Source organism: Microcaecilia unicolor, chromosome 3 (assembly GCF_901765095.1).
Source record: "Microcaecilia unicolor chromosome 3, aMicUni1.1, whole genome shotgun sequence".
Classification (NCBI taxonomy): domain Eukaryota; kingdom Metazoa; phylum Chordata; class Amphibia; order Gymnophiona; family Siphonopidae; genus Microcaecilia; species Microcaecilia unicolor.
In genome coordinates this window covers 332,029,437-332,055,367 of record NC_044033.1, presented here as the reverse complement: position 1 = coordinate 332,055,367, position 25,931 = coordinate 332,029,437, and the positions used below count along the sequence as shown (strand labels likewise).

General features: G+C 44.7%; 1 protein-coding gene across 1 annotated transcript in view; it reads left to right on the top strand.

The window, feature by feature from the left end:
- EZR (ezrin) overlaps positions 1-25,931 on the top strand; it is a 178,147-nt gene that overhangs the window by 51,890 nt on the left and 100,326 nt on the right. The window contains exon 3 of the mRNA XM_030198425.1: positions 17,198-17,281. Within this exon, the coding sequence (XP_030054285.1) occupies positions 17,198-17,281 (84 nt within the window). The remainder of the gene's footprint in view (positions 1-17,197; positions 17,282-25,931) is intronic.

The window sequence follows — 25,931 nt, the reverse complement described above, 5'->3', positions numbered from 1 at the left end:
TTTCAGTTGCTGTGGGTGAAAACATAAATTTGGAAGCACATAAGGCATTGCTACCCAAGCTTTTTGTGCTTGTGTCCCCATGATTGCAGCCAAATAAAATTATTTGACCCTCCTGGAGTCCACTTAGGTGATGACCTCAAAAGCAGGTTTTGTGACCCTATTTAGGGCATGCACCCACAGATTGGAAAACGGACATAAGGCAAAGTAGCCATTTTTAGAACAAAAATTAAGGAAAAAAAACTTATAGCCCTATAATTAGCAAATACAGTATTTGCAATCAGCAATGCATATTATGTAGAAAACAATGTTAGCCACACATCTTTCTCTATAGTAGTGAGCCATCTGTTCAGTGGATCACAACCAAATTTTAAAGCTGTGTGCATTATGGTAGGCAAGTTGCAAAAAAGAAAGCAAAATTAACAAAAATACCAGTTTAATTCCTTAAACATTCAGTGAACTAACAAACTTTTAAAATGCTTTAAAAAAAAAAAAAAAAAAGAGCACCTGAGGAAGTCTGAAGAGCCTTAACCCTAGAACGCATGACGTTAAAAATATACATATTAACGTCATGGGGGCCTTTTAGGCCCCCATGCACATAATGTAGAAAAACACACTTAAATAACTTTCACAAGTTTATTTCAAAATTGCTCAATAAAATATGAATAGTGGACAACATTTTAATTATAATTTTTCACAGAAAACACAAAAAAATCTTTTTTTTCCCAAATTTCACGCAAAGACATGAAAACACACAAAAATGCATAGAAATCTATAGCAAACTAGCTGCAGCTACATTTTTATTCTAACTTTCTTTTCTATTATATTAGTCTTCCAAACAATTCTGACATGTTATTTTTTCAGAAGAGTGTTCTTTGCAAACAGTTTCCTTACAAGTGGAACAATATCGCTCAGTTTTCCTCTCTATGTTTCCTGGACACATGAAACAACGCTTTCGTTTTCTTTCTCCTGGCTCTGGAGTAATCTGAAACTGTACGCCACACCGTTTCATTGCTTCTTTAGTTTTCTTTGGCAAGCATTTCAAGTCGCTTCGCTCTATCATGTGAGGTATTACAAGTTCATGACAAAGGTCCTTCAAGAATAAGCGTCTCCTGTCCTTCCTCTGTGCATGAAATTCAGGATGAGTTTCTGTATAAATAATGAATGAATTTAGGGCTGCTACATCAAGCATATTTGAAAATAGTACTACAGGCCATCGTTTTGTTTGCCTCTTACACGAATATTCTCCCACCATCTCATCCATTTTATCTACACCTCCTTTTGTTGCATTGTAATGCAGGATGATTTCTGGTTTCAATTTTTGGTTATTGCTGTCAACACTGCAATCATGATGCATGGTACTGAGTAAAATTACAGATTTCTCCTTCTTTGCCTTGTAAGATACCAAAGTCGCTTTGTTATTGAATCCAAAGACACTCTCATAAAGTGCTCGCTGACGATTGTGTTTGAGTGCTGCTGGAATTTCTCGTCTGTTTTGCTTTATAGTACCAACAAATGTAATAGCTTTTGCAAGCAGAAAATTGCCTAGTTCAACATTGGTGAAATAATTGTCCATGGTGATGTTTCTACCTGAATTGAATATTGGAACAGCAAGAGTTTTGACTATTTCAGACCCCAGATCCTTCTGTACTGGTGCACCAACCTCTTTGCCACAGTAGATTACGCCATTTATGCCATAATAATTTGCAGAATCACACATCCAGAAGATTTTTATACCGTACTTGGCTGGCTTGCTGGGCATGTATTGTATGAATTTGCAGCGTCCTCTGAACGGTACAAGTTGCTCATCTACAGTAACATTAGTACTAGGATTGTAAAGTTTTGTGCAATTTTTGATAAATATGTTCCAGTTATAACTGATAGGGGCTAATTTGTCTGTTTCAAACCTCGCTGCACGAGTTCGCTTATCATCAAAGCGAATGATCCTTCTAATTTCCTCATATCTGCCCACTGACATTGTCGCCTTATAGTGTGGATCAGAAAGTGGGTCCAGAAATAATTCTCGTATTGGGACATTATACGATTTTTGACTCCCTGCCAGCAGGAAAAGTCCAATATATGCATAAAGTTCCTCTTTTGAGATATTTTTCCAGGACTTATTTTTTGCTGAAGCGATACGTCTTCCTTCTAGGTTTGAACATAATAGGACCTCTTCTGCAATATTGTCAGAAAAATAAGTACAGAATACATCTTTAGGGGTAAAGTAACTGGGACTTCCCACAGCTCCTTGAGCCTGTCTCACAATATTGTGTATTGGAGTACGTCCGACTAATGTAGGATTACTGTCCCAAAAAACATTCGTTTTGGATGTTCTACTTATCACTTCTTGAGGATCCACTAGATTCACTTCTTCATCATCAGAAGAATCACTGGATGAGGATGTTTGATTAGCTGGTGGCAGATATTCTTCATCAGACAAAGATAGTTCACTTTCATCATCGCTTTGAAACATAATCGCTTCAATCTCTTGGTCAGTCAGACACTTGGAGGAAGACTGTGCCATTGCTGACTAGATGTTAGAAAATGAAACAGATTTCCTCTCAACAGCTTATCTTATCACAGGTCCTTCAGCAATTATCTCACAGTGTATACTGTCCTCAGTGTTCAGAGGACCTGAGGTGATGTCATGGCCTTATCACTCCCTCCTAAAATCACATGACATCCTCACATGTTATTATCCACACCCTGGCCCCTCCACCAGCATTACTGAGTACAAATAAAGTAACTTGAGACACAAACACTTCTGAGAACATGATAAAAACAGCGGGGGCCTAAAAGGCCCCCAATTCGTACAGATGTAGTTTTCACCAAACAAGCATTGTTACACCATAATGCCTATGAAAAAAAATTATATGAACAACTGGATATTATCAACAATGACATACTTGAGTAATACCTTGAGTTTCAAAATTCTAACTAAAGTAATTTTGCAGATAATAGCAAAAATGTAAGCATGGGGGCCTAAAAGGCCCCCAATATGCGTTCTAGGGTTAATTCTCGCGTTGCTTCCTCAGTGTTCCATTCCTTCTGATGTGCAGGATTCAATATGCCATATACCTATATTTGTTTCTCTAATCATTACAAACTCTACAAAACCACACAAAGTGGCCTAGTGGTTAGGGTGGTGGACTTTGGTCCTGAGGAACTGAGCTCGATTCCCACTTCAGGCACAGGCAGCTCCTTGTGACTCTGGGCAAGTCACTTAACCCTCCATTGCCCCATGTAAGCCGCATTGAGCCTGCCATGAGTGGGAAAGCGCGGGGTACAAAATGTAACAAACAAAATTACATCTCCGTCCATGGTCCTAGAAATTCAGGAATCACAGTTCCACATACAAACATCAAAATTATCTAATGGACCTTTCAGTTCTATTGAGCTGAGTACTGGGCAAAACTGCTCCACAGAGCTAGCTTAAGGAGTTCAAAGCAGCTGGGTGCCTCCGAGGCAAACACTACAGAAATAGATTACTGTTGCAGGGATGTCTTTATATAAGAAACCTGTAACCCACCAGAGCTGCAGAAAGCCGTGTGTTCTATTCCGATGGCTGCCTTAGCCATACTAAAGAAAACCAATACACCCCCACGAAGAACACTGCAAAAAAGGTTCTGTGGAACGAAGGGCTACAAGAAGTCCCAGATGTGCAGCACCACCACATACTCAAAAGTCAGGGGACAGAATTACAATTTTTTTTTAATTTTTTTTAACATTTCATAAGTTACTGCTGGAGAAGGAAATGTACTATGGAAAACCATAGTCAAATATGTTCTCCTTCTCTCCTGACGTGGAACGAGTATGGACTGTAAAGCGCAGCATTTATATATATATATATATATATATATATATATATATATATATATATATATATATATATATATAAAAAAGAGAGACGTTCATTTCCACCTTCCTCTGGGGGCAGCACTCAGTCTCCAGGTTAAAGGAATTCTGGCCACTGTTGGAAGAGTAACAGAAGCCTGCCTGGACCAGGTTCAGAGAGAACTGTAGTCCTTGCCTCTCAGACACAGGACTATCACTGGGATAAACAGGAAGGAAGGATGAGGAATAAAAGTGGGCAAAAAACCCCCAAAAAAACAAATAGCTTCAGACAAATGCTCACTGTATTTTAAACCCAGTCAGAGCATGTTTCAATCGAGTTAGAAGCATGAGGAAACATGAATCCGAGATGTTAGCAGTTCAGGTTCTCCAAAGTCAAAGATTAACTCTGGTCTCCTCAAACCTAACTCTGCTAGCTGTATGAATCTTAGCTGAATTTGGATAGAAAGTAAGAGACCTGACCCCACCACTCACTGCTTTCCAGGTAAGTTGAGAAAGCATAGGAGTGCATCCCCTCCTTAATAGTCCACAATAGTAAGAGTCTCTGAAACAATGATAACATTCAGAAGCACCATCTCAGTACTAGCAAACGCACTACATTTTCAGAAAATGCATGGCCTAAGCATTGAACAAAAGCACATTTTGGATGATGGATGGAGTGTGTCAGTGAACGTGTGATGACATAGGTAATGAATATGTAGTGAACCTGTTATGTATCAGGACTTAGTGTCACCCAGAGGCGTATACATAATAAATAAGTGATGATGAAGGCCAAAATTAGACTTCAACTCTCCCAACTTTCTCACAACACAGAGACTAGTAAAGAACCCCGTGCTAATAAACTAAAAATACCATATTTTAATAGTAATTAGGCTCAGTAAAGTTAAAAGGCAGGAAAAGATTGGAGACCATTATGACTTTAAAATAAAAATGCTCTTTTAAGGGTACTCCAGTAATGTACAAGTATTTACTTATTTTATTTATTTATTTATCTATCAGATTTATATCCTGGATTGTCCAATTAATCTAAATGAGTAACAAAAAACATACATAAAATGCAATATAATCATAAAATACAAAAGGCAAAATAAAATCAAAGAAAGCTAAAAAAAAAATCATAATAAAATAAGTAAAAAAATATCTATTTATAACCAAAAACTTTTTGAAACAGATAATCTACATCTGATATAATCAATCAAGCAGCTCAGCCATAAAAAAATTTCAGTAATATACCTTTTGAAATATTTAAGTTGCTTTCTAAATGACAGTGAGGTTAATTGCTGCAACTCTAGGGGAAGATCATTCCACAAAGTTGGACCAGTGATGAAATACATCTGGGAGCGGTCCTCCTCTAGTCAGACCTGACGCAAAGAGGATACGAAAGAAAAACATCATGAAAATCAAAAGGCAATATGAGTAAGGTAGTTGCAAAAAGAATCTTTCATGAAGGATATAGCTCTGTCTCTTCTGAACAGTATCACTCACTTACAAACTCCAGCATCATTCACACTTCTTCCAAGACTGTATAGTTTCAGTGGTCTTCACTAAGCCACCAAATCTCTTTCAATGCAAGGCTGTAACACTGTGGACCAGTGTGTGTCAATGGCATCTATCCCCATAACTTCAAACGTTTCATTGGGGGCATCCTAAAGGAGGTAGGAATTTCCAAATGCATTCTCTTCTATTGAGAAATGCTTTATCCTTCAAACATGAGGGTATCCCCCATCCACTTCCTTCTTTCTGTAGCAAGCATGGGTAGAGAGGCAGAGAGTAGCAAAAAACGACGACAGGCATGATAGGGGCTGTTCTAGAGGTCTCCAGAGACCACCATTGGCTCTAGGCCTTGCACTGAGGAACACTGATATAGTTGGAAAAATGCCCCTTACCCCTTCTGATGGTGCCTTTAGTCTTTTCAGTGCTACTCCTTAGCATATATCTCCTCATTACGTTAATGTGTCTCTTTGGGGAAAAGATTAAGCTCTATGTTTCTCTGTCTCTATGGGTGAAGACAAGTCTGTGTGTTCTTATCCTCTTGTCCTAACTCTCCTTTAGTTGCTCTTTGAGTGCTGTAATTGTTTACCTTGTTCAACGGTTTAATAGACAAGACCCTTGGTAAGTGTTTTTATTGCCTGCTGCTTAAGATATTAGCACTCACCAGATCCACTTCTTCCAGCACTCCAGATCCCTTTCCCAACCGGGATTGTTTTGTGGCTGCAGCTTCATTCTCAATTGCTCTTCTCTGACAAGAGGTTCAAGATCAGGGCTCCCCGATGACCAGACTATTTCTCCTCCAGAGCACACTGTGCCTCAGGTGACGACTGTGGATCAGACTGGCAACCCCTGATCGGTTCAGTCAGTATGCGAAAAAAAAAAACCTCTCCATTTGTGCACTTGGAGAAAGCTGTGAATCAGACTGGCAATCCCTATGCTTCCTTCTGTACTAAAGCTCAGATGGGCCCCCGGGTGAGAAACCTTGCTGGACTAAAAGCAAAAGGAGACCAAAACCGTATGCCAAAAACCACTGAATATAGAAAAAAGGGATGGACCAAGGATTTTCCACAAAAGAGTAAAAGTACCCCACATTTTCCCACCTATTTGCAGGCTGAATTTGGCTTACATAGTACCATCAAAGGTGTTTGCCCAGTCGGTGGATAACAAATACAAAGTTGTATAGTGATCGTATGAGGTATAAGTGGAGGGTCGGAATGGATGAAGATTGCGTGATGTCCTGTTCGATCATAGTCATGCTGTGTTGGTAGGTGAAGAGGGTTACGTGAGGTCGTTGGGGTAGGCCTTTTTGAAGAGGTAGGTTTTTAGTGATTTCCTGAAGTTCAAGTGGTCGTGTATTGTTTTCACAGCTTTTGGGAGTTGTGCTGTTACTACCGACAAGGTTTATTGCTGCCACCACCGTATTGCTTTCATAGCACACTAAGCTTGATACTGTGTTGATCAGATTTAGATGCTGGATCTCCTGAAGCAGGCGGTTATGCTGAAACAAAGATCTGTGTCAGGCTCAACTGTTTAATTGTGCCTTCCTTTGGTGGACATTGTTATAGGGTTCAGCTGTTTAATTGTGCTGGCCTTTCGTGGACATTATATGGATGCTGTCAGGCCTTTTCCTTTTTTTTTTTTAATAGATATTGATTTTATTATTAAAGTATTTTTGATATTTTTTGCTCCTGGCTCATCTTTCCTGTTTTCTCAAACTTTTAATGTGTAAATCAAAAATTCTATGCAGAAACAGCCCAAAATTAAGACAAAATGTTTCAAACTTGTCTTGGTCCCACTGACGGTGGCCAGTGTTTTGCTAGTTGCTGCATCAGGTGGTAATGCTCTTCCCACATGCAGTAGTACCCTTAGCCTTCCATTGAGTTCCATTAAAAAAACGATGTGATCCAAAGGAGCCTGCCTCCTAAAGACTGTTGCAATTGTGATGTAAAGACAACTACTGTAGTGTATTTGTGGGACGTTATTCAAGTGTAACCAAGTTTGTGTTGCCTGTAAGTTGGATAAGTAAGAATCTTGAATTAGGACTACAAATTCTGTGTCCTGAGTTTTATTTGCATGATGCCAAAATATTTGGTATCAATAGGAGACCCAACAAAGTATTCTTTCTCATGGAGAGCCATGTGCGCAAGATAAGTGTTTTACATAGCTGTGTTGCTGAGGAGATAGAGATGTGTTCAGTTTTACTCTGTCTTCCTTTAAGGAAGATTCTTAGCACTTTGTCCAGACCAAAAGTCATCCTGATCTCTTCTGAAAACCTTTATACTGTTTGGTGGTGGTTTGCTAAGTGATGATCACTGAATTATAGATCTTCAGGTAATCTACAAACAGTAGGCATGATGTTATCATGAATTGTTAGTATTTTTGTTATTAAAGCTAAATTCATGGCCCAAGGAAGTAGTAATGTCAATGCTTTAAAATGTTTGAGGTTTAGAAAACACTGTGTTGGAGACTTATGTAGGGAAATGTTCTTTTTCATGCGTTTGCTGTTTTTGAATAGAAGGGAAGAGAGTGGAAGTCTCCAGTTTCCTTCTAAAAGCTAAGAGTTTGTTTCTATGGCTCTGCCAGGAGGCTAACATGATAGACAATGATATATCTCTTTTAATTGTGTTCAGCCCAGTGAGATTAAGATTGACTCTTCAGGCTCTTCCAGAAGCAGCCGACGCCTTGGTTGGTATGCACAGGTTACAGAAAATCTCATATAATCAGCTGTATAATACAACTTTTGATTTCCTTAAAAAATGGTTGAACCTGGTAAAGTTATAGGAACTCCTTGCAGTAAAATGAGAAGTGTGTGAAATAACAGGTTCCTGGAAATGATTTGTTATTGCTTAGATATCACCAGGTAGAACAAAAGCAGTTAGAGAGTACTGCCCATGTATAAATGCACTGGCATGCGTGCTGTCATTTTAGTCTTTTGAACGGATTAGGCCAAAATATGTCACAAACAGAGCTGCCAAGTGGGAGTGGAGGAATAGCCTAGTGGTTAGAGCACCAGTCTTGACATCCAGAGGTGCCCCGTTCAAATCATTGCTGTTTCTTGTGATTTTGGGCAAGTCACTTATCCTTCTATTGCCTCAGGTAGAAAATTAGAGTGTGAGCCCTCCAGGGACAGAGAAATGCCCAGTGTACCTGAATGTAATTCACCTTGAGCTACTACTGAAAAAGGTGTGATCAAAATACAAATAAATAAATTGTTTTCAGCACTGCCCCCTCGCTCCACCTTTCATTTCCATCAAGCCACACGTTTCTTATGGCAGCTATGAGCAGCTTCAAATCATGTGGCTGACGCTTTCCTCCTATTAATCTTGCAAGGTCAGCAGAAGGAAATGTTGGCTACGGGACTTGAATTTTCTTACAGTCACAGTGGAGAAGAAAATGAGTGAGGGATAGCCGCAAACAGGTTTCTACTGCTCTGCTTTCCAGATCTAAAGCGTGGCATTCCTCCACCGGACAGCTCGGTTACAACTCTGCACTTGCATCACAAGTCTTCTGCATTAGAATGGGAGTTCTCCATGGTAGCACAGGAAAGCGGATGGGGGCCCCCTCCCCCAAAGCAGAAGATTCCCATCCAGTGCAGCAACGGGGCAAATTTGCATACTGTATTTCTATTGCATTACACTCTGCTGTACATGCAGCTTTCAATTCTAATTCCACTATATTTTCTGAACTGTAGGGCAAGATTCAAAGAAAAAAAATTAACTAGTATGACATAATTTTACTTTATTCTATGTTTGTCAGTTGTTTTAATCTAAATAGCATCTATCTTTACAAATTAAATGTATTTTTACAACCTCTTCCACAAAAAATATCCTCCAGAAGAAGTTCATTAGGATCACAGAGTTGCAGCTTCTCTTGCAAGGGAACATGGTTCTACAAAGAGCTACACTTTTCAAAATTGTGGTTAGTTTTCATTGAGTTAATGAACATAACCTGGTTAGATAAATATAATTTCTTTTATGATAGTGGGCTACAGGCCCACCTATTTTTGGCTTGGGTTCCCTGTGCCTCGCCCTTTCTATGCCGTGCAAGTCCATCATCTCTTTTTATTCCTCCTCACCTCTATGTGGGTCTGGTGTCTCTCCTTCACCCTTCAAACTTGCATGTTTGTTGGCAGCAATGGAGTAAGACTGCTGCTGGCCAGCTTGGGGGCCTTCTCTCTGCCTCAACCCTCCTCCTTTTTGAAATTTCTGTTGACATGTGTGGGATGCGGCAGGAAGAAAGCACCCAGACTGGCCAGAGACAGTCTGGCTTCAGTTCTGCCAACAAAAAACATGCGAGTTTGAAGAGTGAGGGAAAGATACCGGATCTGTGCGGGAGAGAGGGAAGGAGGGAGACGATGGTTGGTGCACATCCAAAATGTCACGTCTGGTTACCCTACTGGTGGTCCATAGAAGTTCCTTGTAATTTATTTCCATTGTGATGGAATCTATGTACAAATAGGTGTTAATATAGATAACACGCGCTACCTGCAGGTTTTTAATGTTGGCATTAACAGAGAATGGGTATGGAAGCTGCAGATCCTTTAGGATCTAGTGAGTAGTAAGGCTGTGGGGGTGGAGGACTAATGCAGCTCTAGTTACAGGGAGTGAGGTGGTGATCTGGCCATTTTCCATGCTGTAGAAGTGAAGTTTCTGCATGTGGTGGAGATTACAAGAGAAAGGAACCACCTTTACAAAATGTTCTAATACATTTCTGTGGGAGTAGTAATTCAACAGCTATAGTATACATAAACAGATTTCTTTGTAATGTAAAGGGCAATTTTATAAATGGTGCCTAAATATAGGTGCCAATTGCATATATTACTTTATAGAATAGGCACACTTATGCAAATGAAAGATGTCAAAAATTGCCATTTAAGCACAAGTGTTAAACGCTATTCTGTAAAATTGGTGAGCGTGGGGCGTAACAGCAGATGGGCTATACCAGTGGGCAGAGCTTGGACGTGTCAGACGTTCCACTTAATAATGTGCACACCTTATAGAATAGTATCAGATACACACATTGAAATATGCATTTAGGCACGCCAGCTAATGCCTACCATTCACCTGATTTAAGTGGTTAAGTTTCTGTGCGCCAAAGCAGCTATGCGCTACCGTTATCTAATGAGCTAGGTGCACCTAAATACCGTTATAGAATTAGCACTAAGGCCACTTTATCACACCTGTATTTAGGCTTCGCTTTATAGAATACCCCCATAGTGATTAAGAATGTGGTATCGGAGGATAGTGTATCTGGGTTTAAAAAAGGTTTGGATGAATTCCTGGAGGAAATGTCCATAGTCTGCTATTGAGATGGATATGGGGGAAGCCACTGCTTGCCCCTTGTTCAGTAACATAGAATGATGCTACTAATTGGGTTTCTGCCAGGTACTTGTGACTCGGACTGGCCACTGTTGGAAGCAGGATACTAGGCTAGATGGACCATTAGTCTGACCTAGTATAACTATTCTTATGTTTATAGGAATCACACCTACCAAGCTGCCTTCCCCTCTCATCTTCTGATCACCAGACACAGTCATACATACATATACCAACATGCATGTCCAGACAAATTTGCATGCAGAGAGGAGTTGGAAAGAATTACATCGGTCATGCTCTGCATGTTTTTTCCACTTGGTGTAATATACTTGTAAAAACTCTTGTCAGAAACACTTTGGTTCAAAACCAATTCCAGCTTGCCTTGGAGCAAATGTTGGACTTTGAGGCAAAAGAATTAGCAAGTGTAAGGGTAATAAATACTATTCTTGCCACTGATGAGCTAATAAATATTTATATACAGTAGAAGTCCAAAAATCCGGACTGCTTGGTGATTGGGTCAGTCCGGATTTTTGGATTTTCTGGATTCTCAGGCAGTATTTTTTTTTTTAATTCAAATTTAAGGACATTTGCTCTTACACAACAATTTAATGGTAGGTGTTTTATTCCTTGGTGCCGAATAACAAATTACATGAGCAGAGCTAAATATACAGTATAAGGAAGGTCCCATTCTCCAAGCCCCTGCCCCCCCCCCCCCTCACTTTTGTAAAGACAACCTGGAACAGAAATCCAGTCTAGGATGACAAAAGAATATCCTGCAACATTACCTCAGGTGAGCAATTCTAGACGAAGTGGAGAGTGATATTTAGCCTGCATTCTTATCAAGAAAGCAAAGATTAATAGCACACTCCACCAGGCCCCCAAGGCCTCCCTGCAGCTATGCCTTCTTCCTTCCTTCCTTACTCCCCCGCTTGCTCTCTGACCTGTCCAGAAGTCTTTGGTGTTGCTCACTGGCTGCCTCTGGCATGCACTGGGCCTTTCCCCTCTGACCCATCCCGCCCCTTCTGATGTAGGAAGGGTGGGACAGGTCAGAGGGCAAAAGCCCCAGTGCATGCTGATAAGGCTGTTGCTGGCACTGCAGCGCCGAGGACTTCCAGGTCAGAGCAAGCAGGCAAGGCCGGGAGTGGGAGAAAAGATGCCGGACCATGTGGGAAAGGGTGGGAGGGAAGGAAAGAGGGACGCATAGCCACAGGAGGGCCTGAAAGAGTGTGAGAGAGCAAGCGGGCAGGGCCAGGAGGGGAAGTTGAGACGCTGGATTGTTGGAGGAGGGGGGGAAGAAGGGAGTCCAGATTCTCTGGCTTTTGGCACACAAATTGAAAAGTCTGGATTCTCGGGTGGTCTGGATTTCTGGACATTTACTGTATTGAGATAGATATATCTAAGCTAGACCAGCACAACCTGTATTTTCTTAGCTGAGTGGCACTGTGCTGGAAATCTTGCTGTTCCTCTAGAGCAGTGGTTCTCGACCTTGGACACACTGATAGACGATGCTCACATCTGTGACATACTGCATAGATGAACCTCACAAACCTTTGGTTTGATACAATATGTCTGTTCTTAGATATTAAATTTAAATGTGCTCTGCATCCACAAAAACCCTATTCTCTGAGGACAAACAGGCTGCTTGTTCTCACATGTGGGTCGACGTCCGCATCAGCCCAGGAATCGGCATTTTGCAAGCAAAATATAAACAGTTTTGCCAGAATCTGGTGCGCGTGCACCGCATATGCGCGGACGACTTCCCGCCCGTCGTGTGAGTGTGCCTCCTTTTTTGTTCTCGACGAGGTAGCATTTTCGTGTTCTCTTTGTTTTGACCCAGGAACAGAGTCTGACGACTTTTTTCGCTTTTTTCTTCCTATTTTAGCGTCATTTCTAAATTAAAAAAAAAAAAAAAACTATCCCCGTAGTTCTCTTTTAGTCCCCCCCCCTTTTCTAAGTTTCCTTTCTTTTCGACGCGGCCGGCCTTTTCCCCTCTGTTTTGTACCCCTTTTTTCTTTAACAGGCACAATTGCGTCTTTTGGTTTCGCTGAAGCTGTTTTTCCTTCCATGTCATCGAAGACACCCAGCGGCTTCAAATGTTGTACTCGGTGCAACCGGACCATCTCAGGTACCGATACCCATGCCTGGTGTATCCAGTGCCTTGGGCCCGATCATAGCCCAGCCGCTTGTAGTCTGTGTCTTCGTATGAAGAAACGGACCTACGCGTCTCGAGAAGCCCAACGAGAGAAGCTTTTTGGGGCTCGCTCGGTCCTTCAACATCGGTACCGAGGTCGGCGGCGTCGACATCAAAAGGAGCATCGACATCGGGAAGACAGGTAGTGGCTGCTGAGGAGACCAAATCGCGCTGGGAGCAGTGAGGTGTCGAGCAGGTTTCCACCTGTCTCAAGGCCTCCTGTTATGCATCTAGAAGGTATTTTGGGGGGAATAGGAGTGCTCCCTATTCCTATCCTAGGCATAGGTACCCTCCTGCTTCTCGGCAGCCTGCCCAGTCTCAGCCCCAGCGCTCTCGTTCTCGTCAACAGCGTGCGTCTAAGGTCCTTACTGCTCCCCAGCAAAAGCAAGGGACGAGCTTTTGACTGGCTCCAGTTAAGCATAGCCTCAATAAGTGTCCGTACTGGACAACTTACCAATTGAAAGGAGGTTGATATTTTTTCACCAAAGGTGTCCTCTTATAACCTCCAACCGGTGGGTTCTTCAAATATTCCAGTTTAGGATACACCCTCAATCTGAAATCCAAACCTCCAAATTGCCCACCGGGAGCTCATTCTTACAGCTCCCAGCACAAGCAGGTAGTTGAAGAGGAACTCTTCGCCCTTCTAAAGGCCAGTGCGGTCGAACCCGTTCTACCAGGGGAAGAAGGGCTGGGATTCTATTCCAGGTACTCTATTCCAGGTATTTCCTTGTGCAAAAGAAAACGGGGGATGCATCCCATCCTAGAGCTAAGGGCCCTGAACAAATTTCTAGCCCGAGAAAAATTCAGGATGGTTTCCCTGGGCACCCTTCTTCCCATGATTCAAGAAAACGATTGGCTTTGCTCTCTGGACTTAAAGGATGCTTATACACACATCTCGATACTCCCAGCTCACAGGAAGTATCTTCGATTTCGGCTGGGAACTCAGCACTTTCAGTACTGTGTACTGCCCTTTGGTCTGGCGTCTGCGCCCAGAGTGTTCACAAACTACCTAGCGGCAGTCGCAGCGTCGCTATGCAGACTGGGAGTGCATGTGTTCCCTTATCTCGACGATTGGCTGGTGAAGAGCACCTCGGAAGCAGGCGCTCTACAGTTCATGCGAATGACTATTCAGGTGTTAAAACTACTGAGGTTCGTAATTAATTACTCCAAGTCCCATCTCACCCCAGTTCAAAAGTTGGAATTCATCGGGGCTCTGGTGAACACAAAGACAGCTCGAGCTTATCTTCCCCAGCCAAGGGCAGACAACCTCCTGTCCCTGGTGTCCATAGTTCGAGTGTCTCAACAGATCATGGCTCGGCAGATAGTTCATGTGACTCCCATGGCACGCCTACAGATGAGATCAGCTCAATGGACCCTAGCTTCCCAGTAGTATCAAGCTGCGGGAAGTCTAGAGGATGTAATCCAACTGTCCACTGACTTCCGGAATTCTCTGCAGTGGTGGATGATTTGATCCAATTTGACCTTGAGACGTCCATTTCAAATTCCTCAGCCACGAAAAGTGCTGATGACGGATGCATCTCTCCTGGGGTGGGGAGCTCATGTAGATGGACTTCACACTCAAGGATCTTGGTCCTTTCAAGAAAAAGGTCTAAAGATCACTCTCCTGGAATTGCGAGCGACCTGGAATGCTCTAAAGGCTTTCAGAGACCGGCTATCCAACCAAATCATATTGATTCAGACAGACAATCAGGTTGCCACGTATTACACCAACAAGTAGGGGGGCACCGGATCTCGCCCTCCTGTGTCAGGAAGCCATCCAAATGTGGCTTTGGGCACGTCGTCACGGCATGTTTCTCCAAGCCACTTACCTGGCAGGCGTAAACAACAGTCTGGCCGACAGGTTGAACAGGATAATGCAACCTCACGAGTGGTCACTGGACATGAATGTCGCCCGCAAGATCTTCCGAGCCTGGGGCACCCCTTCGGTGGATCCTTTTGCCACTCAGGTCAATCACAAGTTCCCTCAGTTCTGTTCCAGGCTTCAGGCCCATGACAGACTAGTGTCAGATGCCTTTCTCCTGCATTGGGGAACAGGCATCCTGTATGCGTATCCTCCCATACCTCTAGTAGGGAAGACTTTGCTGAAACTCAAGCAAGACTGCGGAACCATGATTCTGATTGCTCCCTTCTGGCCGTGTCAGAATTGGTTCCCTCTTCTTCTGGAGTTGTCCTCCGAGGAACCGTGGAGATTGGAGTGTTTTCCAACCCTTATCACCCAGAACGAGGGGTCTCTGGCTCTCGCGGCCTGGATGTTGAGAGCTTAGAATGCGCCTCCTTGGGTCTTTCAGAGGGTGTCTCCCGAGTCTTCCTTGCTTCCAGGAAAGATTCCACCAAGAGGTGTTACTCTTTCAAATGGAGGAGGTTTGTCGTCTGGTTTGACAGCAAGGCCCTAGATCCTCTTTCTTGTCCTACACGGACCCTTCTTGAATACCTTCTACACTTGCCAGAGTCTGGTCTTAAGACCAACTCGGTAAGGGTTCACCTCAGTGCAATTAGTGCTTATCGGCATGTAGAGGGTAAGCCTAACTCTGGACAGCCTTTAGTTCGCTTCATGAGAGATTTGCTTTTCTCAAAGCCCCCGGACAAACCTCCACCAGTGTCATGGGATCTCAATGTCATTCTCACCCAGCTGATGAAAGCTCCTTTTGAGCCACTGAATTCCTGCCATCTGAAGTACTTGACCTGGAAGGTTGTTTTTTTTGGTGGCTGTTACTTCAGCTCGTAAAGTCAGTGAGCTTCAGGCCCTGGTAGTGCACGCACCTTATATCAAGTTCCATCACAGCAGAGTAGTCCTCCACATGCACCCTAAGTTCCTGCCGAAGGTGGTGTTGAAGTTCCATCTGAACCAGTCAATCGTCATGCCAACATTCTTTCCCCGTCCTCATACCCACCCTGGCGAAAGCAGTTTGCATACCTTGGACTGCAAGAGAGCATTGGCCTTTTATGTGGAGCGGACAAAGCCCTTCAGACAGTCCGCCCAGTTTGTTTCTTTTGATCCCAACAGGAGGGGAGTCGCCAACGGAAAACGCACAATCTCCAATTGGCTAGCAGATTGCATTTCCTTCACTTATGCCCAAGCTGGGCTGACTCTTGAGGGCCATGTCACGGCTCACTTAAAGTCAGCCTCCATTGAAGAGATTTGCAAGGCTGCAATGTGGTCATCAGTCCACACATTCACATCTCACTACTGCCTTCAGCAGGATACCCGACGCAACAGTTGGTTTGGGCAGTCAGTGCTGCAGAATCTGTTCGGGGTTTAGAATCCAACTCCACCCCCCTAGACCCATTTTTGTTCTGTTCCAGGTTGCACTCTCAGTTGTTTATGGTTTCAGGTCAATCTGTGTTATGTCCTCGCCGTTGCGAGGCCCAATTGACCAATGTTCATTTTTTTGAGTGAGCCTCGTTGCTAGGGATACCCCACATGTGAGAACAAGCAGCCTGCTTGTCCTCGGAGAAAGCGAAGATACTTACCTGTAGCAGGTATTCTCCGAGGACAGCAGGCTGATTGTTCTCACAAACCCACCCACCTCCCCTTTGGAGTTGTTGTTGTTTATTTGTTTTTATGCTTTTTGATTAAACTGAGGAGGCACGCTTATGTGATGGGCGGGAAGTCGTGCGCGCTGCACGTACACCAGAAGACTCTGGCAAAACTTTGTTTATATTTTGCTTGCAAAATGCCGATTTCTGGGCCGACACGGACATCAACCCATATGTAAGAACAATCAGCCTGCTGTTCTCGGAGAATACCTGCTACAGGTAAGTATCTTTGCTTTTCCCACCTACAACAAGTGCAGATTATATGTAGCACATTTTCTCCATGGAAGTTACCATACAAGAAAAATAAAAATTGATTCTCATGTTACCTCCAGGCACATAAGATTTTTTCAGGTTTTCTGTTATTTCCTAACTCAACATATATGTAGCAAATCTACCGTAATACAGTAGCCCTGTTTCCTATGAATTAAACAACAAGAACCATGCTTAACAGGCAGCACTACAAATATTACACAGGGTCCTAAAACACCAATACACTTACTACAAGTGGGACTGCTACAGAGTTCTACTCAGAAATTAATTGCCAATAGAATACCACACCTCGGTCACACACCAAATACAGAACAAGAGATCACAAATATGCCTGCTGCTGTGTGCCGGCCCCGTGACACACCTCCCGGGTGCTTGAGAACCGCTGCTCTAGAGCACTAGTGAACCCATGTGTCTGTAGCAGGCATAATGCTACTCATAAATTGAAATTTAGAGTGAACTTTAAAGGGCAGAACTTCAAATGGGTATTTTTAAAATATATTTTAACACTTTCTTTTCATTGCAGATCAATGTTCGAGTCACCACTATGGATGCAGAGCTGGAGTTTGCCATCCAGCCCAACACTACAGGCAAACAGCTCTTCGATCAGGTAAGTGAGGAATCACTCCCTCTCCTGGAAGCTATACTTAGTTCTATACTGCTTGTGTTTTGTCGTCTCCATCCTTCCAGTTGGGTAGCTCTGACTGAAAGTTGCCAAAAGTTCCTGGTGCAGCAACAATATATTTACTAAAATTGAGGAATTTTATTTACTGTTCTCATGCTGATCCTTTCTTCAGAGAAAGCGGGGGGGGGGGGGGGGGGGGGGGGGGGGGGGGGGGGGGGGGGGGGGGGGGGGGGGGGGGGGGGGGGGGGGAGCACAGCAAGGTGAGTGTGTGCTGTGGAGAGGGGGGAGCAGAACAACAGAGCAAGGCGAGAGTGAGCCCTGGGGGGTTTTTTTTTGGGGGGGGGGGGGAGAAGAGAGCGAAATCTGAGTGTACAATGGAAATTTGACCAAAGTTTGTTGTTTTCTGTGAGCCTGGATGCTAGGGGTACCCCAGTTGTCCTCAGAGAAAGGAAAGATACTTACCTGTAGCAGCTATTCTTTGAGGACAGCAGGTGTTATATTCTCACAAACCCTCCAACCTCAACTAGGAGTTTTAAAAATTTTCTTGCTGTAGTAACCGTGCCTTTGCAGGGGGGGGGGGGGGGTATCTGCATATGCATGGTGGAGCATGTCTCGCACTCCACAAAGCTCTTAAAGCTTGGACCGTGAATCACGACGCCACTGTACCCACTTGTGAGAATATAAAGCCTGCTATCCTCAGAGAATACCTGCTACAGTTAAATACCTTCGCTTTCCATTGAAAAATGTTCTTTTCCTTCCTCCTATGTGTTTTTATAGATTGTATAAGACTTTGTCCTGCCCAGTCAGTTAATGCGGTTTAGCAAGCTTCAAGAAAAAAAAAACTACAAATAATGTAGAATTTTGAAGAATTTTAAACATTATGCACAAAATTTTCAAAAATTCTGCACAGACTCCCCCCCCCCCCCCCCCCCCCCCCAGTAGTAAATACTGATAAATCTGCATGCTCTGTGGTACACTGGAAGTGATATGAAGGTAGGGTTACCATATTTGCCATGACTTAAAAGGACACAATATATAATTCAGCCACGTCCCCTGTAACACCCTACTGCACCCCACCACACCACAACCTGGCACCGCAGTGTCACCTTGACCCCCCTCCCCCAGAAAGCCAGATTCCCCTTCTCCCCTCATGTATGCCCCTCCCCAATCTTTTATCCAGCCTCCCTCCACCCACCTTTTTTTTTTTTTACAGCTCCCTCTCTCCATTCACTTCCCCTCCTGTACCTTATTGTTCCGTGGTGGTCTAGCAGCCTCTTTGGGGCAGGAAAGAGCCCCCTGTTTGTTGCTCGGCGCTGCCGCAGACATCTTGCTCCTGCCACCACTTCAAAATGGATGCCAAGAGTTCAAGCAGTGACCTTGCAAGACTTCTGTGGCAGTCTCGCAAGGCCGCCACTTGAACTCTCGGCATTCATTTTGAAGCGGCACCGGGAGCGAGAGGTCTGCAGCCGCGCCAGGCAGGAAAGAAGGGGTCTCTTTCCTGTCCCGAAGAGGCCACTAGACCTCCAGGGCACGACAAGGAGAGGACAGGACACCCTAAGGCCCACCTCCCTGTGCATCCGTCCACAAACCCAGACAAATAGGTAGGCTGGCAAAACCTGCCTAGATGCCCCACAGTGTCCTCAAAAAGAGGACATGTCTGGGTAAAACCAGACATATGGTAACCCTATATGATGGGATTGTAGTGCATTTTCATCTCTATAAGGGGGTTTATTTTCCCCCTTTTCAGTCTGCTGCATATATGCTGTTTTAAGACTTTTTTTTTAATACTGCTTGCTTATTTACCATTAGTCCAATTTGTGCTCATGGTATGATCAGTAAATCTTATTCAGGTACAAATCTTTAACTAGCACCTAGTTCAGACAGGCAGTATTTTGCTGAAGAAGGTTGTCCTGGGAGTGATAAATTGAGCCTATTGTATTACTAGTAGGTAGCTTTGAGTTGAATATGCCAGAAGCACAATGGGTGCATAAATCTAGTCTGTTTTGTAACAGCTGCAGGAAGGGAAGGCTTGAAGGGGTGGGGGGGGCTGATCCCAGGGGGTGTGTATGTATTGTATACTCCTGTCATGTCCTTTTGCAGCTTATAATATTTTTCTTGCACAATATTAAAGTAAAAGCTGTTTAAACTGTTCTATTCATTTGTTTCTTCTAGTGCCTGTGACCAGAGTAGCTTTCCTATTTTCCACTTGTCCCCTTGACTTGCTTTTCTTCATGCACCAATGATCTTGTTTCCAGCTTTTTACCCCACATTTATCCTTTTATACCTGTGTAACGGGGGGGGGGGGGGGGGGGGGGGGGCAGGGGAAGGGGTTTAAGATTTATCTAATGCCTTTTTGCAGTAGTAGCTGAAAGTGAGTTACATTCAGCTACAATAGATATTTTCCTTACCTTGGAGGGCTTATAATCTGTAGCTGAGGCAATGGGAATGATTTAAGTAGAAAAAGAAACCATATTCATATGCTAAGGATTTTTCTATCAGAGATTCAGACAACTTTTTGGAAGGCTTTAAAACAAAATTATATACTTATAAAACAAAGATTCTTTAGTGGCAGCTGCACCATTTTGTAGGATTGGGTTATATTTTCTTTCTACCAGCAGATGGACAAAGAGAAACTGATTTTTCCAGTGATTTCACCAGTATAAAAGCTGGTGCGGTGTGAGAAAACTCTTGTATTTTCTCGACCTGCAGTAGATGGTAGGTTGTGTGGGTTGGTGCATCTGGTCTGGCTTAGCTCTCGGCCGTGCAGGCTAAATAAACCACACTGCTTGGTAAAGCCTAACGGCCTTGTTGCCAAGTTTCTGGTTTGCGGACCGGTTCTGGTAGAATACAGAGCTTGGCTCTGCAGCCCCAGTCATTGCCTATAGGCGATAACTTTGGTGAGGTGCTTGGATCGGTGCCCATCATCCCACTACTCTCCCATACCCCTTTAGGGGTGGCCCCTGGCTCCCTATAGCTATATAGGAAATCTTTAATCTGGTTGGACTTCTGGTCTAGCATTATTCCTTTGTTTTTTAGGGGAATAAAGCTAGATTTAAAAAAAAAAAAAAGAGAAAGCAAAGCAAACAACTTAAAAAAAAATATATATATCCAAACCTGAGAGCCAGGTAGGGAGGTGGCAGAAGTCCAGTGGGTCCTGGAGTGAGGTTTGTTCCGGGCATGCAATCAGGCCTGTGCATGCCAGCCACGTGACTAGGAAGACTGGCACTGCTTGCAGGAGCTGTCGGCTGAGCACACAGCTGCCAGCTCCCTCTGCCCTCAATGTGATGGGCAATTTCTGACGTCTGAAACTGCCTGGGTGGGGGAGGCTGGGGGAATTTACCACAATGTCAGCTCTTGCCTTGACATCGGGATCAAGCTGTCTTAGTCACTCTCCAGCATCTACATGATCCTGCTTGGTAAGCATGTGCTAGCAGCTGACTCTCATCCCCTACCGCTTGTGGGGCCTTCCATAGGCCTGAGGGGCCATGCAGAGGGCCTTGATGCTGGGGCCAAAAGGCACAGATTTGACTGTGTGCCAGCAGGAGGTTCTTTCACCTTTTGGGGGGGGGGGGGGCTGCAATGAGGATCTCTTACAGTCTGTCATTCTGTGACTCTGGCTCAAAGATGGTCACCCATCCAGAGGAGGAGGAGTGCTCCCCAGTTATAAAATTGTTTTGGTGGGAAGAACTTCTCCACTTCATTGATTTGGTGTTTGAGGCCCTGAGTCTGTCCTCAGCTGAAACCACAGAGGAGAATCCCATTCTGGAGGGCCTCTTGAGGCCGCCTAAGCATTTTGTTTCTCCACAAGGTGCTCTCCCAAATGATTTTGGGAGACCCCAGATGGACTCCTTGGGGGGGGGGGGGGGGGTGAGAAAGGTACTGGATAGGCTTTATCCTTTCCTTCCTGAGGAGGTGGAGAGGTATTGATGGTTTCACAAGATGAACACTTGGATTATGGATTTGATCAAGAAGATCACCGTCCCTGTGGAAGGGGGCTTAACTCTCAAGAAGATGCATGAAAAGAAGGTGGACCAGCAGCTGAGGCTGGCCTTCTCCTCCACTACATTGGACATGCAGGCTGCTGTGTGTGGGGGGCTATGTGGCTAGAGCCATGTTGCGCTGGTTGCAACAGCTGCCAGAGTCCCCAGATGTGATTTGACTGGAATCATGAGCGGTCTTCCTGTTGGATGTCCTCCTAGAGTTTGGTATGAATAACCTCTTCTGTGGCCTTTTTTGTGGTGGGTCAAAAGAGACTTTGGCTGTGCCAGTGGGTGGTGAACACAGCCTCCAAGAAGCGTCTGAGTCAACTTCTTTTCAAGGGTTGTTGGTTTTTTGGGGAGGATCTGGGGGAGACTCCGAATTGTGCTAGAAAAGGTCCCAGCGTGCCTCCTTGGCCAAGCCCCATCTTAGAGGAGGAGGTTGGTTTCAGGCAGTTGGGCTTGCTTTGGGCCCCAGTAGGCCCTTCAAGCCAGGGTCCTGTCATGTCTGTAAAAGGTCAGGAGATCTTGGGACCTCTAACTCTACCAGAGGCATCAGAGGTGCACAGTGAAGGTGCTTTGGGGCTCCTCACTGGCTCCAGATAAGGGGCAACTGACCTTCTTCAGCCATAAGTGGGCCCATGTCACTTCAAACCAAGGATCCTCAAGTTCAGTCAGGACTATGTTCTGGAGCTTCCTTATCCAGTCCATGATGCCTTCATGGTCTCGCCTTGTGGCTTTGCTGTAAAACACGAGGCCATCTTAGCATCTACTAGATCTGGGCATGGTGGAACCAGTGCCACCTTCATAGCGGGGGCAAGATCACTGCTTTGTTTTCTTTGTGGTCCCAAAGAAAGGTAGCTTCTTTTGGCCCATCCTCAACCTATAATGGGGGACAATGCCTGTCTCAAGGACCTGCGCTTTCAGATGGAGACATTATGATCCATGATCTGCGTCCTGAGTGAGTTTGACCTCCCTGGACCTTGGGAGGCTTACCAGCATAGTCAGAGTAGATTACAAGCATTTCTGCCTTTGTGTCCTGGGCTGGCATTTTTAATTTCAATCTCTTCTGTTTGGTTTGGCAACAGCCCCTTGCACGTGTCCAAGGTGATGATGATAGTGGAAGTGCACGTGCGCTGCCAGGGATTCGAGTTTATCCTTACTTAGACGATTGGCTCAACCAGGCCAACTCTGAAGCAAACGCTAGAGCGAATGCATCTTAGGTCTTCCAGCTTCTGGAGGTCTTGGGCTGGGTGGTGAATCGGGCAAATAGCCACTTGTCTCTCTATTAATTTGGAATACCTGGGGGTCTGCTTCAATGTACCCAAGGGAGGGTTGTTTCTCATGGAGAAGAACATAGGCAAGCTGCAAGCCCAGAAATGCAACCTCTGCACCTTGGAAGTCCTACAGGCCTGAGAATTGTCTCCATCTTCATGGATTCATCGTGGTGACTCTGGAAGTGGTTTATTGGGCTCAAGCCCACACACTTCCTTTCCAGGCAGTTCTTTTGTCGTGGTGGGCGCCCATCTCCCAGGACTTACCATCATTTGCCTCTTCCCCTCAATGCTCAATGCATCCTGCCCTGATGGGATTGCCCCAGGCACCTCCCAAAGGGGGGTTCCACTGACCCCTCCCGCAACTGACTGGGTTTTGGTGATGATGATTGATGTGAGTCTTCTTGGTTGGCGGGGGGGGGGGGGGGGAGGGGGTCATTGTTTGGGCAGAGAGACCCAGGGATGTTGGTACTTTTCTGGAGGCAGCATGGTCAGTGAACTGCCTGGAGACCTGAGTGGTCCCCTTGGCTTTGACAGAGTTCCTTCCCCTGCTTTGGGGGAGGGTGATCCAGGTGATGGCAGACAAAATGACAGTGGTTGCCTATTTCAAATAGGGAGGCCCCAGGAGTTGAGCAGTGCCTGTGGAAGCAGCAGCCCTTTGTTGGGTAGAGTCAAACATCCTAGTGCTGTTGGCAGTCCACATCGCAGGTAGGGACAATGTTCAAGCAGACTTCCTGAGCCAGTCCTTGCTGGATCCAGGGCAGTAGGAGCTAGGACGAGACCGCCTTTCAGCTCTTCTTGGACCGGTGGGGCAGCCTGTCTTTGACTTCATAGCACCAAGCAAGAATACCAAGGTAGAATGCTGCTTCATTTGCAGGAAAGAGGCAACCTTACTGGGAATAGATGCTTACCAGTAGGCCAGGGAGGAGCCTCTGTGCTTCTTTCTGCCATGACCCCAGATCAGCCGGGTCCTGGAGAATCCCTGTCTGGTAGCTCTGGATTTGCCCCAAAGTCTGTGGTATACAGATCTCGTTCAGCTCTTCCTGGACTCCCCGCTTCCTCTTTCCAGGGATTAGGGGTTGTGGGTTTCCTGGACAAGTTCCAGTAGAAATGCAGGATCTAGATCTCTTCTGGCTTACTTTGGCCCTTGAGAGGAGGTACCTAGCAAGATATATTTAAAAATTAAGCCCACAAGTTGTCCATTTCCTTGGCTTACCTTTGGGCCTGGAAAGTTTGTGAGGAATGGTGTCAAAGGTGCTCCCTCTCCCCATTCAGATACTGGAGGTGCTCAGTTTTCTGCAGCAGGGTTTGGCACTGAACTACTTCAAAGTTTAGCTGGCGGCGCTCTCCTGTTACAGGATAAGGGTGCTGGGGGTTTCTGTATGGTTTCTGAAGGGGATCACTTGTCTGCGGCCTGTTTAACCATGTCTCCCTCCTAGGGTTTGAATCTGGTCCTTCATGTGCTTTTGGGAGCTTCCTTTGAGCTTTTGGGAGCTTCCTGAGGGCTGCCTTGCTCAAGGATCTCACCTTGAAGACTGTCTTTCTGGGGCTGATTGCGTCCTTCAAAAGAATGTCAGAGCTTTAGGCTATGTCCTGTCAGGACCCCTATCTCTTCTCGGAGGACCCAGTGTCCATCTACATTGTTCCCTCATTCCTCCTGAAAGTGATTTATTTTTTCCCATGTGAATCGGGAGATCTGCTTGCCCTCTTTTTTGGATCAGGGTGCAGACTCAAGGGTCAGGAGGCTCTACAGGATTGTTTCAGTACTTGCAGGAGACGAACGCCTTTCATCTCTCTGATCATTTGTTCATCCTTTTCTGTGGGCCTCGAAAGGTGACGCCTGGGCCTAAGTGGTTTCACCAGAGGATATCTGTTGAGCAGTGGCCTGGTTGTTGCTCCATATTTTGGTAAAAGACAACATGCTGATCAGGGGGCCTCATCTTCCCCTGCCCAGTGAGTTTCTGCTTGGGTACATCACAGTGGTAGAGGATGGTGCAGCTGCATGCTAAGGAAGGTGAAATTTAGTCATATACAGTGCAATTAAAGAAATACATGCAGTTAACCGGAACGTGCACTTACCATTGTGACCCAAAGAAGCTTGACATCTGATAAACATATGTACAGTACTGTTTATTATACGTACAGTATACAGTCTCTGTTAACTGACGTTAGACTTACTTGAAGTAATCAGTCATAGTCCTCTGTACACTCTTGTGTCTGTGAGTTCCATAGACTACGTCTGCCAGATGGTAAAAACTGTCATAGCACTGACATCCAGTGGCCTCCAGATAGGCCCGCACGGTGTTGAGACTCTCCAGCGCTCTTGCAAAAGTGACAGGAGGTTGTTGAATTTCGTCAGCATGTGCCTCGCTGCTCATTTCATCATCTGTTTCATCATCAGCCATTGCCTGCATTTAGGCGCATATCTCGACATCAGTGCTGTCGTCAGCTGTTTGTAGATCGTAATCAACAGCTACATACTGATGAAACGCCTCTTAAGTAACACCGGCTGGGATGTCAATAGCCTGTTCATGTGACGTGTTTGCAACAGCTGCATCTGTTTCGTCCTTCTCCACATCCCTAACAAAGCTTGCCCGCTTGTAGCAGTTCACAATGGTTGCCTGTGTAACATGATTCCAGGCTTCTTTCTGCATATGTAGGGAATCCAACAGTGATAGATTACAAGCCAGTTCAACAGCACGTTTATCCTTGCCAGTCTGGCCATCCATAATGCTCATCAGACGACGTAGCACAAGAGCCCGATAATGTTGTTTGAAATTGGCTATTATGCCCTGATCCATAGGTTGGATCAGAGAGGTAGTGTTTGGTGGCAGGAAGACCACCTTAACGTTAGACAGCCTGACATCATCACTGTGTGCAGCACAATTATCACAAAGCAACAAAATCTGATGCTTTTGTGCCCGCATTCTAACTTTAACCACTGCTTCCAAATTTCCCCCGTCATCCATGAATTTGCGTTAGCCTCTTATGACATAGGAAGTCGCTTAAAACTTTCTTGAAGCAACGGGGCTGTTTGCTCTTTCCAATGACGAGTGGTTCCAACTTCTCACTCCCATCCATATTGCAGCAAAGGAGGATCGTCAGTCGGTCCTTCGACGTTTTACCTCCTGTAGTTTCGGCTTGTTTGAATGCAAGTGTTCCATCAGGAATCGCTCGCCAGTAGAGACCGTTTTCCTCAGCATTCAAAATGTCACGAGGTGCAAACTCGTTCAAGATGTTAGGAAGAACTGAAACAACCCAATTTTCAGCACCAAAGTCATCAGCGTCTTTTTTCACCATGCTGTTTTTTGAATTTTATGTTGTTCCTCTCCTTCCATCTTTCCAACAATCCAACAGTGGCTTTGAATTCAGTTAGTCCAAGAC